At 39.1% G+C, this 16,887-nt stretch overlaps 1 protein-coding gene across 1 annotated transcript in view; it reads left to right on the top strand.

Moving 5' to 3' along the window:
- The first annotated feature begins 5,492 nt into the window (after positions 1-5,492).
- The window catches only part of LOC135407341 (interleukin-31 receptor subunit alpha-like), a 33,688-nt gene continuing 22,293 nt past the window's right edge, over positions 5,493-16,887 (top strand). Inside the window, exons 1-6 of the mRNA XM_064642305.1 lie at positions 5,493-5,572; positions 5,728-5,822; positions 8,528-8,639; positions 12,166-12,332; positions 13,405-13,544; positions 16,702-16,843. Coding sequence (XP_064498375.1) covers positions 5,493-5,572; positions 5,728-5,822; positions 8,528-8,639; positions 12,166-12,332; positions 13,405-13,544; positions 16,702-16,843 — 736 coding nt within the window. The remainder of the gene's footprint in view (positions 5,573-5,727; positions 5,823-8,527; positions 8,640-12,165; positions 12,333-13,404; positions 13,545-16,701; positions 16,844-16,887) is intronic.

Raw genomic sequence — 16,887 nt, 5'->3', positions numbered from 1 at the left:
TGTTGGGGTTCCTACTGCAAGCGCACCACAGAGATGCATTGTGCTGCTCCGTGATCTCAGCCTGGAGGTGGAAGATACTCATGCTGCAGAATGACCCATGCCCATGCAAGCCCTTCCTCCTCTCCAAATTCTTATAACGCACTTGCAAACTTGGACCTCTCAGTGCCCTTCCCCTCTCCAGAATCCAGTTCAGCCTCTGTGATGGGAAGTCACAAAACTTTTAAAGTTAAAAACCCATGCCAGTTCAGACCCAGTCTTTCACCCTCCTTGACTAACCACTGAAACACACTTCAACAGCTCAGAAATGAATGCATAACCATTTGTGGTCAGCAGGAAGGCTTCACCCTGACAGCACCCCTGGCTGAAGAGAGATAAAATAGGGACAACAGCAACAACAGCTGAAGGGGGTGTTTCTCTTCATTTTATTAGCAGTGAAATCTCAGAAAATCAGACTGTCCAAAGGAAGACTAATGAGATAGCAGGGAAAATAGAATGCTCTTCATGTAATAATAGACTGAAAAAGAATGACTTGTTTAAATCTAGCAAAACAGAGGCTCATAATCACTATCGAGTACCAAAGAAAAGATTTTAGAGTGAAGAAGGAAGTCTCACCAGGGATTGCTAAAATCAGGAGCAGCCTCCAGTATGAGGTATGAGGATAGAAAAACCCACTACCCTTAAGATAAAACAAGTTCTGTTCATAACAGAAATTGCAAGAAGTTGTTACCTTTGATAGCAGAGGAGAAACTTTATGCAGCCACAAAATCCCTGGTACTTCTGTGTTCTCAGCAGCAAACTTAAGCTGGAGGCTAAGAGTGAATGGGAACATTCACACTGTATTACAAAAAAGCCTACATGTTCACAGAGTTTATGGACAGATAGGGGTTTTTTTTCTCCAAAGGGGCCATAATCATGGTTGTTTAAATAGTCTATTGGCAGGCAGATAAAAACCAGAAGTTATAAACATGTTTGGCTCACATCTGAATTCTTATGCAAGCAAACCAGAAGTCTGGATTTCTGAGCTGTCAAAAGTATACCTTAATTACTAGGATAGTAACTACATCTTTTGGGTAGGGGCACTCTTTGGTCACTCTTTCTGTAATGTGATGCTTTAGTTTAATAGTTAAAAACCTTAAATGAGACATGGCTTATTAGTTACAAATCGTTGTTCAAGGGATTTCTGTATATCAATTATTACTGCTGTAAAGCAGAAAAATCTTGGAGGGGAGAATCAAAACAGGTCATGCCGGGGTGCCTTGAAGCATAGTGGTTAATCCTATATGCAAAGCTCTCCTGTAGTCAAAGTAAGCTTAAAGGATTCCACCTTCTGAGCAACTGTTGCAATCACTGAGCTCTGGAAGATACAGGAGCTAATGAGAAGCATGATATTATTATTTGAGTTTGGCAAATCTAGCCCCTCCCTGGCTTTCTATGCTACACATGAATAGCAAATAGCTATTTGCGAATTATTTTAAGATGACCGAAGCCATTTTTGATAGAGCTAATTGAATGATCCCTCAAAACAAATTCCTCCAGGTTATCTATTCGGTAATAATAGGGAGAGGAAAAATAAAATGGCCAAGAGTAAGAAAGCCACAAGTGAGTACCCATGAAGACCTTCATGACTCAATTAACCGTAATTTCTATTTTTAAATCGCTTTGTTCCAAGCCAGGAAAGACACTTGAAAACATTTGAATTAAGAAAAGCTAATGACGTGACAGCCCAGTTATGCTGGATGAAATTCATCCAGAAAAATTCTCATGGAGAAAATTTGACTGTTTCACAGTCACTAACAGTGCAAATACATGCACTGTTAGTAAAAATGAACTAGTAGGATAAAATTCCATGAACACAGAACAATATGTTAAAAAAGTTTAACCTTCTGCCTTGTACTAAGCCAGTTTCTTCATACTGCTTTCCTGGACCTTCTCCAAAATTGTTTTCTACAATAGTTATGTGTAGACTTCAAAAAGGAAAAACTTACTCCCAAAACTGTATATAGGAAGAGCACAGACAAGCTTTTTTCTCTTTGTTTCCGCATCACATATCCCAAAATAACTTTCTGTAGCAGATGCAGGACCACTAAGTAAGACAAACAGGATGGTAAGGAAGAAAATTTATTTTCTTTCTCATCTGCTTGTGTGCTGAAAGCTTTAATAAGCATTTAATAAAATCTCAAATGGAGTGATGGAGTAAGTTAAGGATGATCCTTGATTCTCCTCTTGGCTGCACAGGAAGAGATAAAGAACACATATGTAAGCACATCCTTACATTATATTTTCAGAGCAGTCATAGACTATTAAAACTGATAAGTAAGATGTGCTTAAATGTGATCTAGCAGAGGTAAAGATCTTGTTTCCAAGTCAAATCACATACTGAAGACTCTTGTTCTGCACACAGCTCAGTCACCATATATCTGTTAAATTCTGTTTTCAAACCACTGGTATGAGGTACCCCAGAGACAATTTCCTCCCATCATCCCACAGACAAGCCTGTAGCACTAACTGTGGTGCTGCAGTGAAGAGAAGTTGCCTGTCTCATCTTATCATACCACCTCAACCCTCATAAATATTCTAGCTGACACACTAGGCAAAACTCCACATCACATCACTGTCAATGATGATGACACCCCAGATCTACTCCAGTATAAGCAGAATTTAGTCTACATTTATCTTAATGAAATCAATTCAGTATTCTCCTTTTTCTTTTTTTTTTTTCTTCAAAGAAATCTTCACCCAATTACGTAAATCTCTGCTTCTTCTGCACTCTATATTGGCTGTCTAGTTTATTCAGGGACACTATCCATACTTGGAATTTTTTTAACTTCCAGGACAGATCTCTTACTGAAACTTTTTGATGGCCTCTGCATAGTCAATGTGTGAAGGTAAAAATTGTGATTTTCATTAAGATAGAACAGAATTATTTGAATGACAAGCTGCTTCACAATGTTACTTGAACTCGGAAAGGATGAAAGAGACTCTCTTTCATCATGTGGTGGAACTCTCCCTATAACAGCAAATTTCCCCCAGGGGGTGTAGCTGAGGGCCGAGTGGGAATTTTTTTTCCCTGAAAGATCATATAAGAATTGCTTTGATTTCAGATATTCATGTATTTGTCCAGGGGGAAAAAAACCTTCTGTAAAAATCTGACACATCTTTTACAGACCTGGAGGTCTGCTTATTGGAAGCAGTTATATGAGAAATAACTTGTGAAAAAAGAGTGTGACTCTACTTTAGATCCATAAAGAAAAGACACAGGACTTCAACAGTTATTACTAAAAGGCCAAAACTGAATTTGCATTTGCTACAATACTGAATGTAGGATGAGGGGGCCAGTGGCATGTTCCTTGCTGAGCCCACCTGTCTTCAGAGATTGTTTTCCCTTTGAAGGGCAAGAGTAACACATCAAGTTGGGGCAGGGAACAAAGGAAGATGCTGTGGGTTTTCTATTGATTTCCATTATGTAATCCAGTCTAAATTGAAAGGTTCATTTAGTTCAAGATTGCATTCTGGGGAGACTAGGACCTTGACGTGTCTTTCCTTGTAGGACTTATATAAGCAAATGACAAAGAAAAGCATTCAGAGAAAACCTCATCTATAAGGATACATAAACCTAAGTCTGAAAAAACATTTAGGTCACAAATGAAGCAAAGCTGGTAGTGTCCTCCAGTCCTGCACTTTTGAGCATATCACAGAACATGGCATAATTTATCTTCATCTGAATAACAGGAAAACTTAAGGCATTTAGACTTCTGAGAGAAGTTCATAGTGGTGAAAAAGCTGAAATATTAAACATTCGAAAAAGTGGTTCTATGCAAAATTTACCTCAAAAATAACAATTCACCTTTTATTATACATTAAAAGGTTACTCAACTTGATAGCTGAGCTATAATTAAAAATGTGGCCTCACTCAAATGCAAAATTCCAGTTTTCAAGATTATGTCTCCTCTGCTATTTTGACTGGTGATGTATTTTCTGTATGTGTTAGAATTAACTGTTTTTTCTTTAAATGACATTAATACTGAGACCAAGAGCTCCAGTAAAGATGATGTGAACTTGCCTTACTGAGTTTATTCCTCTCCAGTATGCTCTGTCCTAATTCTGTGCACACTAAATCCAGTTTCCTGCTCTTGCATTGAGTTACTTATGTGGTTTTCATTTGGGATAAGTTATTTTGAATATGATTATGCTGAGCACATCAAACCAATACATAGAGTTCCTAAAGTTTTCTCCATTTCTTGATTTCTGTGTTATTCTGAGTGTCTAGCTCTTCAACTCCCCCTGTCAAAATCTGTCACATATGACTTTCATTTTTTCTTTGTCTGTTTTTCCTAATGGTCACTAGTTGACACTGTCCTCTTGGCTATTCTCTGTTGGAAGCATTGTCAAGGCTGATTTTTGAGTCACTCAGATAATAGTAGGTGTTTTGAAACTCCATGAACACATTGTATCCATTACCCTTCAACATTTTGGAGCTTACTCCCAACCCCAATGAATTCATCAAATGGAAACCCCCTACAGCACTCAGTAGAATTCCTTGTTCACTTGCGTTTCATGACTACATCCTTCATAAAATCTGATAAGATATAGTTGGTGCATTAGTCACCCCCTCCTACTGTAGAACATGTTTAGAAGCATGCTCACAAACCTCTCTCTTTAAGTAAGTGATTAATTTTAAGCAGATTTTTTTTTTTTTTCCTGTTCAATACTCAACCTGAAATATACCATGGTTGCCAAGATAAGTCAATAATTTGACTATCTTCAGGTAGGTCTGGATCCAATCTCTGATAGCAACTATCTAAGCCCAGAAGGGAAATTTCCCACAGTAATGAAATTTTCTGAAAATTTCCCTTTATGTCTCTAACAGTAACAGCTGTTGTGGCTCTGCTGGCTTCTGTGCTCAGAATGTTCTCTGACTTAATGGTGTTTATAGCCACACCTGATTTTCACCTGTGGTGATTTTTGGTTGCGTTATAGCCCCCAGCATAGGTACCAACAATATAGACACTGTATCTTTGCAGTGGTGAAATTACACTGAAAGAGAGAAGTTAGAAAGTGAAGACAGTCCGGGTCTTCTGCTGGATTTTTTTACAGTACTCAAGCATTCAATAGTAGAGTCAGTCAAACACCCTGACTTCCTTTTAATTGATAATCTCTCTAATTTGCTTTGACATTTAGTCTAGGATTTTCAAAGCAGTTTGAAGTACCTATATAAGCTTAAATCAGTTTGTACTGCTGATTGTACTGTACCTCAGATTTGTACTGTACCTCAGACACCAACAAGAATCTCACTGTGACTACTTACAAACACCAAGGCACCTCTTGGTTTTCAGAGGGGTTGTTAGGATTTTGTAAGTACAATATGGAGCTCATGTGTCCCTCGCATTATCATCAATAGACCTATTACTTGTGTTCAGCCAGTAAGAGTATAGGTGTTAGAATGAATAGGAAGTCTGAAGAGGAAGTGTGAAAAATAGACTGAAGACAGCATAATGTTGATTGTAATCATTACGCTTCTATACAGAGAAGATGAAGAACTCTCTGCTCACAGCTGTCCTTTTACTTGCAACAGGTGAGTTTTCATACGCTGCACCACTTACTGCTGCTTATAAATAGTAAAAATGCTTAATGCTACTCAAAGAAGAGGTTGTACAAAAAAAAAATCATGACCAAATTGCGGGTAGGAGAAACAACCACCGGTAACAATTTTTCCTAATTCTTTCACAGTTGTCTTGATAAACAATTTTTTTTTTTTTTTTTTTGCTCTCCAGATTCCTGCAGCTGCACGAGCTGGAACTCTTCGTTCTGCTGGCAGCTCCCAGGTGGGTAATGCCGCTCCCGCAGCCCCGGCGCGGTGACAGCGGCGGTGGCACCGCGGGGTCCGAACGGCCCCGCCCGGGTCCTGCCGCCGCCTGGAGGCCGCGGCCGCCTCTCCACAGGGCCCCGAGGTTTCACCCCAAAACAACCGCCCGCGTTTTCTGAATGGAAAATCCGCCCGGGGGAGCACAGGCAGGTGTATCCGCGTGACGGCGGAGTGTTGGGGGTAACCGACACGCTGGGAGTGAATCCCACCCGGTGCGCCGGGAATAACCACGGCTTCAAAAGACCGCGGGACCTGTAATGTTTATGTGTGACAGATACTTATGCTTTCCATTTAACTGATAAATTACTGATCATGGAGAAAAGGACCGGTCCAACGCATTTCAATAGAGATTTTTTACAAAGCAGTGGGTGCTCATCTGATGTAATTTGTGCTGTATTTAATAGAGTAGATGGGAACACCCTACTTGCTAACAGCAAGAGAGCATGATATTATTAATTACACTCTTACAGCAGAGGTGATAGGTTTTTGAGTACACAGTGACTGTGGGCAAGACATCTTCAGGAGGAGCATTTTTTTCTGAAATTAGCTATGGATAATTTTCTAATCCTTGCAATTAGCCATCCAGACTAAATTCCACTAAAGCATTACTGAGAACACAAGACATGCAGGAAGAACAGAACATTCTAGAGGGAAAAACAATTCAGGGCGTTGTTTTTTGCTTGATTTGTGGTTTTTGGGGTTTCGTGATTTTTGTTTGTTGTTGTTGTTTGTTTGTTTGTTTTTGGGGGGGCTGTTTGTTTGTTCAGGGTTTTGCTTGTTTTTCTAATGAAGAAACTGATTTGTGTTTTCTTTAGACGAAAGATTTTTTTCTTTTTTTCTTTCTTTGCACAGCTCTTGGAGCACAGTCATGATACAGGACTAGCAGTATGCTAGGGCTAGGAAGAATTAATAATATACATGTTAAGGTAAAGCAGTACAGTAAAACAAAGACAGTATTAGAGTAAAACTGAATGTTCATGTGAACACTAATACCCACAAACAGGACAAGTGAAAATAAAATTGTGTAAGATTTCTTATGTTCATCTGGAGAAAGTAACTTAAAACTTCAGTATATTGGGATGGGGTGGTGCTGTGGGGTGTTAGTTGAGCTAATACACTATTTTCACACATAAAATCTACTATTATTTTTTTGTCTACTCTAATACTATAATCTTATGGAGAAAAACAGAGGGAGTTTGTAAAACTTAGAGCATGAGGAACAGTACAATCCCCTGTTGCTTGCAACATTGTGGTCACCACTTGATTCTGAGGTAATAGAACTGTTATTTCAAATAATTCCAGGAGCAGTATATTATCCATGTATTGACATGAAGGGTTGCAGAAGTTCCAAAAAGGTTTTGTTTTCAGGTTTTTCTTCAAAACAAGAACAAAGAAACACCAATAAGGTGAAGGATTTAATTCAGAGCAAAACAGAAGAATGTGAGAGCTGTTGTTGTTTTTCCCAGCATGTTGTTATAACACCATGTCCATGGGTGAGGAGGACAAGATGTGTTTTGGCAGCCACACTGAAAAAGCAAAGGTTTCAATAATTTTGCACATTGCTGTAGAAACAAGGAAGAGCTGATCTCCACCTTCCTGAAAAGAAGCCATACATACCTGAACTGATACAGCATAACTTTACTAGAAAAACACTATTCTTTTGGTATGAGCAGTGTCATAGAGTGAGGGTATTAAAGCCAGAGCTGTACTTATCTGACACACTTTTTGAACCAAAAGAACTTTTAACTTAAATATACATATGCCATCTCAATGATGAAAGGAATACCAAGGGTACTCAGTAACTCAAGTTGTGGGAAGAAATTGCTCTGAATGAGGAAAAGAGGACTGGTGTTTTATCTCATAACTCAGGTTGTGAGATACCATAACCATGCTGTAACACCAGCTCCAGACATATGCATATTTATTTATCAAATAAAAAAGCATTTCTTATTCAAGAGTGATAGGCTATTGGCAATTTGTTAAACCTAATAAGCATAAAGAACAACTGACTCTACTTATCAGGAAAAATTCATTTTTATCACCATAAGCATCCTGTACCTGTTAAGATCCTTATCTACTTTTCTGAACAACAACAACAAAAAATTCTGGGTCTTTTTTTCAAAGTGGGGGCAGCACTTTGAGACATCATGTCTGATTCTTCTGAACTAGTAGTTCAGACAGCAGGACACAAAACAAAAGGACAACAATCATATTTTATCATTACCATCTCTGATAAGAGGCTTTTGAAAACCTGAAATAAACTTAACTGCTAGAGACCAAAAATTAGTTCTTTTAATAATGTCATCAGTGTTTAATTTCAGCTGAAAAATGCATATGTTTAGTTGCAAAAAGCCTCATATTTCACTTCCAAAAATTAATCACAAATAATTTTGCACATTATGTTATGCTCCTCCTGTTTTATAATGTGATCTTTATAAGGCTGGCAGTACGAGAGTAATGCTGTTTTTAGCCAGCATTTTTCTAAACTCCAGATAGACATGACTGATGGTTTTGAAGCCATTATGGGGTCTAGTCAACCGGTTATGGACTGGTTTGTATTTGGGTTTGTTTCTCATAGTCCCTTTGAGCTGGTTAATGGTAAAAACTGTTTACTATCATTACCTGTGATGAGTCTTTTCCAGTGCATGTGTTTTCATCTTCCAGACTGGGACAATGAATTGGTGTGCTACAGAGAATTTAGTGAGGATCTAACCTGTACCTGGCTGCCAGTACCTAGCGCTCCTAATACAGTTAATTACACCATATACTTAAAATGGTAAGTCTGAAGAGTAATTTCAGAAAACAAAAAAATATTATTGCTGTTATATGATTCCCACTTGCCAGAGTTTTGCTCCACTGTTTTTCATCACATTGTAGGTTGTTACACAATACTGGTCAATATCTTTCTTTACATCTCCTCAATACCTATTGATTTGGTAAGAGCTTGGTAAGAGTGTGGTGCATTAACCCTGGCTAGACATCAGGTGCTCACCAAAGCTGCTCTATCCCTCTCCTGCTCAGCTGGACAGGGCAGAGAAAATATGAGAAAAGGCTCATGGGTTGAGATAAGGACAGGAAAAGATCACTCAGCAATTATCATCATGGGCCAAGCAGACTTGATCTGGGAAAAGGAATTTAATTTATTAACAATCAAATCAGAGTAGTAATGAGAAATACAGATAAAACTTACAACATCTACCCCCCATGCTTTCCTTCTTACTGGGCTTAACTTTTCTCCTGAATTGTCTATCTCATCCACCAAGCAGTGTGGGGGGATGGAGAATGGGGGTTGTGGTCAGTTCATCACATGTTATGTCTGCCACTTCTTTCTACTCTCATTCTTACCCTAGTCCAGCAAGGGGATTCTCCCACAGGAGACAATCTTCCATGAACTCCTCCAGCATGAGTTCTTCACATGAGGCTGCAGTTCTTCCTGAACTGCTCCATTGTGGGCCCTCGCATGGGGTGCAGCACTTCATGCACAGGCTGCACAGTCTGTACCCCCATGGAGTACAAGGCCTGACAGCAAACCTGCTCCAGCTTGGGCTGCTCTCTCCACAGGCCCACAGGTCCTGCTAGCAGCCTCCAACACAGGGTCACAGCCTCCTTTAGGCACATCTGCCCGCTCCTGTGTGGGATCCTCTATGGGCTGCAGGTGGATTTCTGTGCTACTGTGGACCTCCATGAGCTGCAGGGGCACAGCTGCCTCACTATAGTGTTCACCACTGCTTGCAGTGCAATTGCTGCTCCGTTGCTTGGAGCACCTTCTCCCCTCCTTCTTCACTAACCTTGGTGTCTGCAGAGCTGCTGCTCTCACATATTCTCATTCCTCTCTCCTAGCTGCTCTTGTGCAGAACTTTTTTCCCCTTCTTAAATACATTATCCCAGAGGTGCTACCACATTGCTGGTGGGCTCAGCCTTTGCCAGTGGCAGGTCCATTCTGGAGCCAGCTGGCGTTGGCTCTGGGGAAAACTTATTGCAGCTTCTCACAGAAGCTACCCCTGTAGCTCCCTTCTACCAAAACCTTGCCATGCAAAAACAATACAAAGAGTCATTATACATCTTAACATGCTTCCAACACACTGTTCAAAACATTATTGACAAAAATCAGCTTACTCAATCACCTTTGTTTGCCTGTGGACTTGCTTTGAATATTCAACAGTGATGCATTTAGAGTAAAAAACGAATCAAACAAACAAAAAGCCACCCAAACATAAACAGACACCAAGATTTTATTTTATATATTATGTATTATGTATTATGTATTATGTATTATGTATTATGTTATAGCATGTATCCCAGGAGATGTCAGATGTGGCATACTTTCTTGCCATTCTGAACTATCAAGTGCTGGTTTAATAGATGGAATGAACTTGCAGGGTTAATCTTGAACTGATTACTCAAAATGTGGGCGTCTTCAATTGCAGCTGCATTACAAAATTAGATTTCCTCATTTTATATCTACATATTTGGGATCTCCCATGAGATTAGAAGTATGTTTAGAAATAGAGAACTTAGATCAGAAGACATGATCTTTGCCATGAGACCGTATCATGGAGTACAACACTGTCTGCCGTTGGCAAATTCTGATATTCATTGCTGATTATTTTGCCACATAACCCACCACTCATCATTAAAAGTGAACTGTGGTTAGGAACATCTCCTAAATCTAAGAAAATGTCACTACACTGGGAAATTCCCCAGTGTGATCTTCTGCACGTTGCAGAGTAGCAAAGCAACCACCTTAAGGCTGAGGTTACTCCCTTCCGTCACCTTCAGTATTTTCCCACTGAAGTAGCTGCAGGTGCCAACTTGCAATAAGCACCAAATCCCACTGTATTTGCTGTCTTGCCTCTTGGGACTTCAAGGAGCTCACATTTCTTGGAATGGCAGAAGCACTTGTGAATCAGCTCTGTTTCTGTAGAGATGTTATCTGCTGCAGTATTCGTAAACTAATCCCTCTTTAAGTCCTCAGTCAAAACCAGATTGTGCTGTTCCTAGGCTGCAGGGTTGATGTTATGAACAGAGAAGGCAGAAAAAAGAGTGAAAGAGTAGGTTGGCGGGGGGAAAAGGGAGGCAATTCCCTTGCAAAGATGTTGATTTTTCCAAGCCAGAATCAGGATTTTAAACTGAGTCTCCTAGGCTTCAAGCCAGTGGTCTTAAAGAAAAACTTCCTTTGTCCTCTTCTATTGTGTTAAAAGGAAAAAAAAAGGAAAAAAAAGAAAAAAAATCGCACATGTGAAAGGGCTTTTTTCCTCACCTAGAAGAGGACATGACTTCTTTCTGCATGTAATGTCAGTTTGACATTGTAATTGTTCCTTGCCTTTGCTCCTTATGATTTAGTTGTCAGGAAGAAAAAGATAAAAGAAAAACACTCCCACAGAAAAGTTCGAACCAAGAATTCAAAATCATGCTTTGAAATATTAATGGCTGATTCACAACTAGTCCAAAGCAGAAGCTAGGCAAAACTTCAAGTACTTTCGTTCAGTTATTAAATATTGCATCATGATCAGCACATTTAATACTTGAAATATGTAGCTAGGCAATTAGTATGCTGGCCCATTTCCTTGAGAACACTGAACTGGCTCAGCTTTAACCTTGGAAAAAAATCTGTCCTGTGTGCAGCAGAGAGTGAATGAGAGAGAGAGAGATATGGAGGAAAAAAATAGGCAGCACTGTTGTATGTAAGGCATTAGACCTCTTAAGTACACTAGAAGAAGTCTAGAGGGCTGAGTCATGTGACATTTAAATATCTCATCAAACTGATGCTTTGTGGGAACAGAAGACAGAAGATAGGCTTGTGAGAGGTTTTTCATACATTTGTGGTAATTTACACTCATATAACTCAGAAATTTTGCTTTTCAAAAGGAATTTGGGTGTCCCTATGATGGGTGGGAAGGCTTTATGAAGTAATTTCCCACATAATTTTATTGCTTTGAAATGCTCTATATACCCCACTGTAAGTATAAATCTTTTAAGTACAGATCTTGTCTTGTATCATGCTATGCCTTACAAGTTTAAGGAATTTAACACACAACAAAGATTTACATGTTTAAGTTTGCTACAGTTACTAGGGTGCTGGAATTACACTTGCTGTTTCAAGCGCTCATGCCTTACCTTCAAGGTTTCAAGATACAGAATTACGTGTATCATCATCATGGCTAGGCTTCGCCAACAAACATTATGCATAGAGGTATCTGCAAAACTACCATTTGCTGTAATGTTGCTTTCTGGGGGCAGAGGAGGAAAGAATAACTATAATCCAAAAAAATGTTTTCCATTCTGTTTCCTTTTCTCTGAAGGAACAAAATACGAAAACTTTTTCAACGAAACACATCATCCCCTTACATCACAATTGAACGAAAGAATCTCTACATTGAGCGATTTGCATACATTTGGATAGCAGTGAATTACGCTCATGCCAGCTGTGTAAAAGGAAGGAACATCTCAGTTTTACTAAGCAAAGCAGGTACAGCATCTTTACAAGTTATGTTACTACAGTGCCCAGTTGAAGCAGTAGTCACATTTTCTTAAAAATTATTTCCAAAATTTCAACTCCCAATATATACTTGTTATTTTTATTGATTCAGGGAGTCAACCCTGCAGTTTGGCTTCCTCGAATCAAGTTAATAACAGAAGTCTATCAGCTTTTACAGGAGAGGGGTTTTACTTCAAAAATATGCTGGAATATAAAAGAGTAATATCCAGAGAAATATATATAGTGATATTTGTGTACAGTACTTAACCAGCTTTCTGTGCTGTCTTTGATGTTTTTCTCAATTTCTTTATTGGTTTATAAAGAGTAGGATGACAGTACTGTGCACTTAAGGAACCCTTGATATAGGGCATTAGAGTTTTGAGAAACTTTTTCAAAGTTCAACTCTTTTTGAAGGCCATTAACCAATACACAGTGTTGCAGAGAAGATATGAAAAAAGAAGCCCTATTTACTATATCTTTTAGATGTTTATTAAAGATTCTCTACAGTATCTGGTTACTGAGATAATATTAAGAGCTCACCAAAACCTCACCTTCCCAGACTAATCATGGTCCAAGAAAAACCAGTACTTCTCACTGCTGAGAGTTACTGCCAGTGAAACCCAAATTATCACTGTGACCTCTGCTGGACACTTTTGGCTACCTTGTGTTTATTGGAAAGAAAGATAAAAATTGCACTTACAATTATATAGCTAAATGCAGTTGCTGAAATTGAAAGATGTTCTGGTAATTTTTTATACAATTCACTAACACAGGTACTCTTGACATTTTGATTTTGCCCTTCAGCCTCTTTCAGAATAGTATCTGCTTAGAAAAAGGGTCCTCCTGAAATTAATAGAAGCATTCACAAAAGAAAAGCAAGAGGAAAAATGCTATTTTGTTGATACCATAACAATTTAGTAATTATTAATTTCCATCCTTTTTGAAGTCTTACAGTGTTCAGCATCAAGTCTTTTATTTTTTATAAACCACACCTGATAGACATAACTACCAAAGCTTTCCTGCTCCTCTTGCATTTATAACAACTGCATATTGCCCATTTTAGGGAAGTGCTTGACACCATCTAACATAAATGCTCATCAGATCACAAACCAGTTGATAATAAAGTGGGACCCGCCCACAACCCCTACACCCTATGAGCTGAGATACAGAGAGACGCTCACAGAATCCACTCAGTGGACCGTGGTAAGTACTTACAAATGAGAACCACATGAGAACATGAGGTGCCTCACTATCAGGTCAACAGCACATCCAGCAGGCCATCAGTGCTATGGTACCAAAGAGCACGCAACATGGATAGCAAGGAGGTGTGGCAAGCACCACTTGTTGCTGATGCCCCTTGGGACTCTGAGCCATTGGCTGCTACCCTCTGGATGTGACCATTCAACCAATTCTTAATCCAACTAACATTACATCCATCGAATCCATCCTTCTCCAATTTGGGGAGAAGGATGTTGTGGGATACAAGATCAGTTCCAGCAGCATTTTAGAACATGCAATATGGTGCAGCAACAGGGTAGTACCTAAAACTGAAGGCACTAAGTAAGAGATGGAAAAACAGTCATCATTTCAATAATATCTGCATGTAGTAGCAATGACTGCTTATCCTGTTCATTGCCATCCAGAATATCATGCAAAAGCTTTGCAAGCAGGCAGGCATGTATGCATGATTTGCATCACTGAGTCCCTGAAATTGTCTGGTTTTCAAGTTCTGTTATTTTTATTTCTATGAAGAATATGTGTTTACCAGCTAGAACAAAACCCCAGCTAGAACAATGTTTAAACAGCAACAGTTCCAACTTCTTGGGCATCTCTGCTCATCTAGGAGCCTCCTTCCTTCCTCTTTACTACAAGAATCTCGTTCTTCCTTTTATTTCAGAAGACTCTTCCCATTTCTTTAATAGCTGACTGCCAGTTTGTTTGGCCACTTCAGGATTACTGTGAGAGGCCCATGTGGGAAAGGTTTCACCCTGGTACAGAGAACGTGCAGGTCTTGGAAGGGTCCCCTTGTTCACTGGCATACAAGTCCTAGACCATCCTAGGACAGACAGTTACCCAAACATAACCCACCCAGGAGTGCAATAGATAGATAACTATGTGCAGATGGTCTGCTACATGATGTGTGGAAGAACAGAGGGTTAAGAACAGTACAAATGCATGTCCTACACGTTCTGGAGACAGGGCAGATTGGGAGATTCATGTGTGTACTGTGAAGGACTGGTACATAAGGCCACAGTGGGTAATTTGAATGACTAAACACTACAGGTCATAAATATTCATTATCTCCCATGTCCCATCTGATACTACGAATTTAGGCTGTAATCTCCTCCTAATCATGTGAATGTAGACTACACTTGCAAATGGGGCTGGAGGGTGGGTGAGTGTGAACATAAAAACACAGAGCATATATAAAGCTAGAAAAGAAATAGTGTTTATCAAGAGTAGGATTAATGTACATGTAATGTATTTTAACACTTGGATCCATTCCGCTTCCCTCTTCTTCTGTAGGAGATTTGGATTCTTTCTGTAATATTGTGTGTAGTGGTATTTTTTCATGACCAAGCTTGTTCTGCTAGCAAAACTCTACGAAGTTGTCACAGGTGGAGTAATACACTTCATTCTTAAGAAAGAAGGAGCAATGTATTTATGGACATAAAACAGAAATCTAGCAAAATTTCATAGTAAGTGTGACAGCAGTTTCATAAGAGTAAATGGCAAGGAACATTTGATTACTGCATAGAGGATAGAGTCAGATAGAACTGTCAGGGAGACATTTTAACTGGGTCATGATGCTCAGAAAGGCTCCCCTTGCATTCTAAAATTATTCTCAGAGCCCCAGGAGTTTAGTAGCTTCAAGATCCAGACTTAGTCCCAGGTCTAGTCAACAGTTTAAGCCTAAAGTATTATATATGCACAATCAATTCTTTATATCACTTAAATGAGATTTCAAAGTTTCAGTGCAGTAATTTCCAATTCACTTATCAAGTATCTGATGGGATAAGTATTTTCCCAGTCTTGAGGAGTAATCTTGAGAGGTGTCCCTACTCAAGAGATCCTGGTGTGCACCCCCACTGCTGTGCAGGAAAGCTCAACAGGCCCTTGGCTGTCCACCATTTAAGGGGTAAGATGATTCACTTTTAGACTTATTTGCATATTCACTTCAGATATTAGTTTCTTCCACACTTGACTTGGGTCGAACCTTAACCAGCACTATGGTTAGGTGGACAAATTGTTCAAATTAGCTTTGGCTGTTGTGTTGCTATCTGTCTTCCTCGAATCAACCTCAAGCTAGATGCAACCATCATGACCAGGCACACCCATTATGACAGCTGCTGGTGGTTATCACTTGAGCAGGGTTACAGGAAATAAAGGTCAGGCTGGAGGTGGGGGGTGAGCATACTGCCACAGAGATTAATTAATTAACTTTAATAAAAAAATAAAGCACTGCAGAAATTTAAATGGAAGAGCTAGTCACCTCATACTGGGGCTTTGTTGGTTTTAGGGGTTTTTTGTTTGATTGGTTGGGTTTTGGGGTGTTTTTTTAGGGAATATATATAATTAAGAAAACAAAAGTTTACAACAAACAAATGCTAACACAGATATTTCAATCTGCAATAGTACTTCTACAAAAAACACAATGCCTGGAACTGACCAGACAAAAGGTCTATTAATGCAGGATACTGTGTCTGATAGCAGCCACCAATGGACATCTGGTAAAGAGTGTAAAATAAGCATTTAACACCAATTTTTCATCATATTTTCTCCTAGTTTCCAGCTCAGAGATTTCCTTAGACACGGGTGGCATCTTTGTTTCAAGAAAAATTCCATTCCCTGTACAGTTACTGGAGCACCAGTGCTATCATCAGATGCAGATGCAGATTACTTCTGCTATGCTAAGGCATAGGCAGGCACACATTCAGTCCAGTCATGATCTTTACCACATCAGTCACATGGATCTATTTAGATATACTGTTACTTCTGAGAATAAGGTGATTTTTTTTATATTTAATTTTCCCTTGACATCTTGTTCTTGAGAATGCCAACAAGGCTCAGAGTTAAATAAATTATTATTTTTCAGTATATATCATGTCTAATTGATTTTAAAAACAGTATTTAGACCCATGCAGTTGCTTACTGTCCTGACTGAACAGAACAAGTTCATGAAAAAGAGGGTATTGCTTTGAAAGAATGAAAACACCTTGGCTAGAATGTACAGTAATTCCTATTTGATGGCAGGAATACCTACTTTCAGCTGCAGTCAGAAGGCTGGTCCTTGGCTGAGAAAACAATTAATATGAGATTATATTTTATTGATGCCACATAAATTAAACTTTGTTTTTAGGTGCCCGTAGAAAGCAATGCTGTCAATATCACCATTTTGAATTTAAATCCTGTGTCTTCATACATCGTTCAGCTCAGATGCATAGCCAACGGTGGTCTGAACTGTGTTTGCGTTTGGAGCAAAGAGATTTTTGTCCCTCACAGTAAGTGAAATGTAGCTTTACCCTACTGGGAATAAGCACGAATG

The sequence above is a fragment of the Pseudopipra pipra genome, chromosome Z (assembly GCF_036250125.1).
Source record: "Pseudopipra pipra isolate bDixPip1 chromosome Z, bDixPip1.hap1, whole genome shotgun sequence".
Taxonomy (NCBI): Eukaryota; Metazoa; Chordata; class Aves; order Passeriformes; family Pipridae; genus Pseudopipra; species Pseudopipra pipra.
The sequence above is the reverse complement of the archived record's forward strand: the minus strand, read 5'-3'. Positions and strand labels throughout refer to the sequence as shown.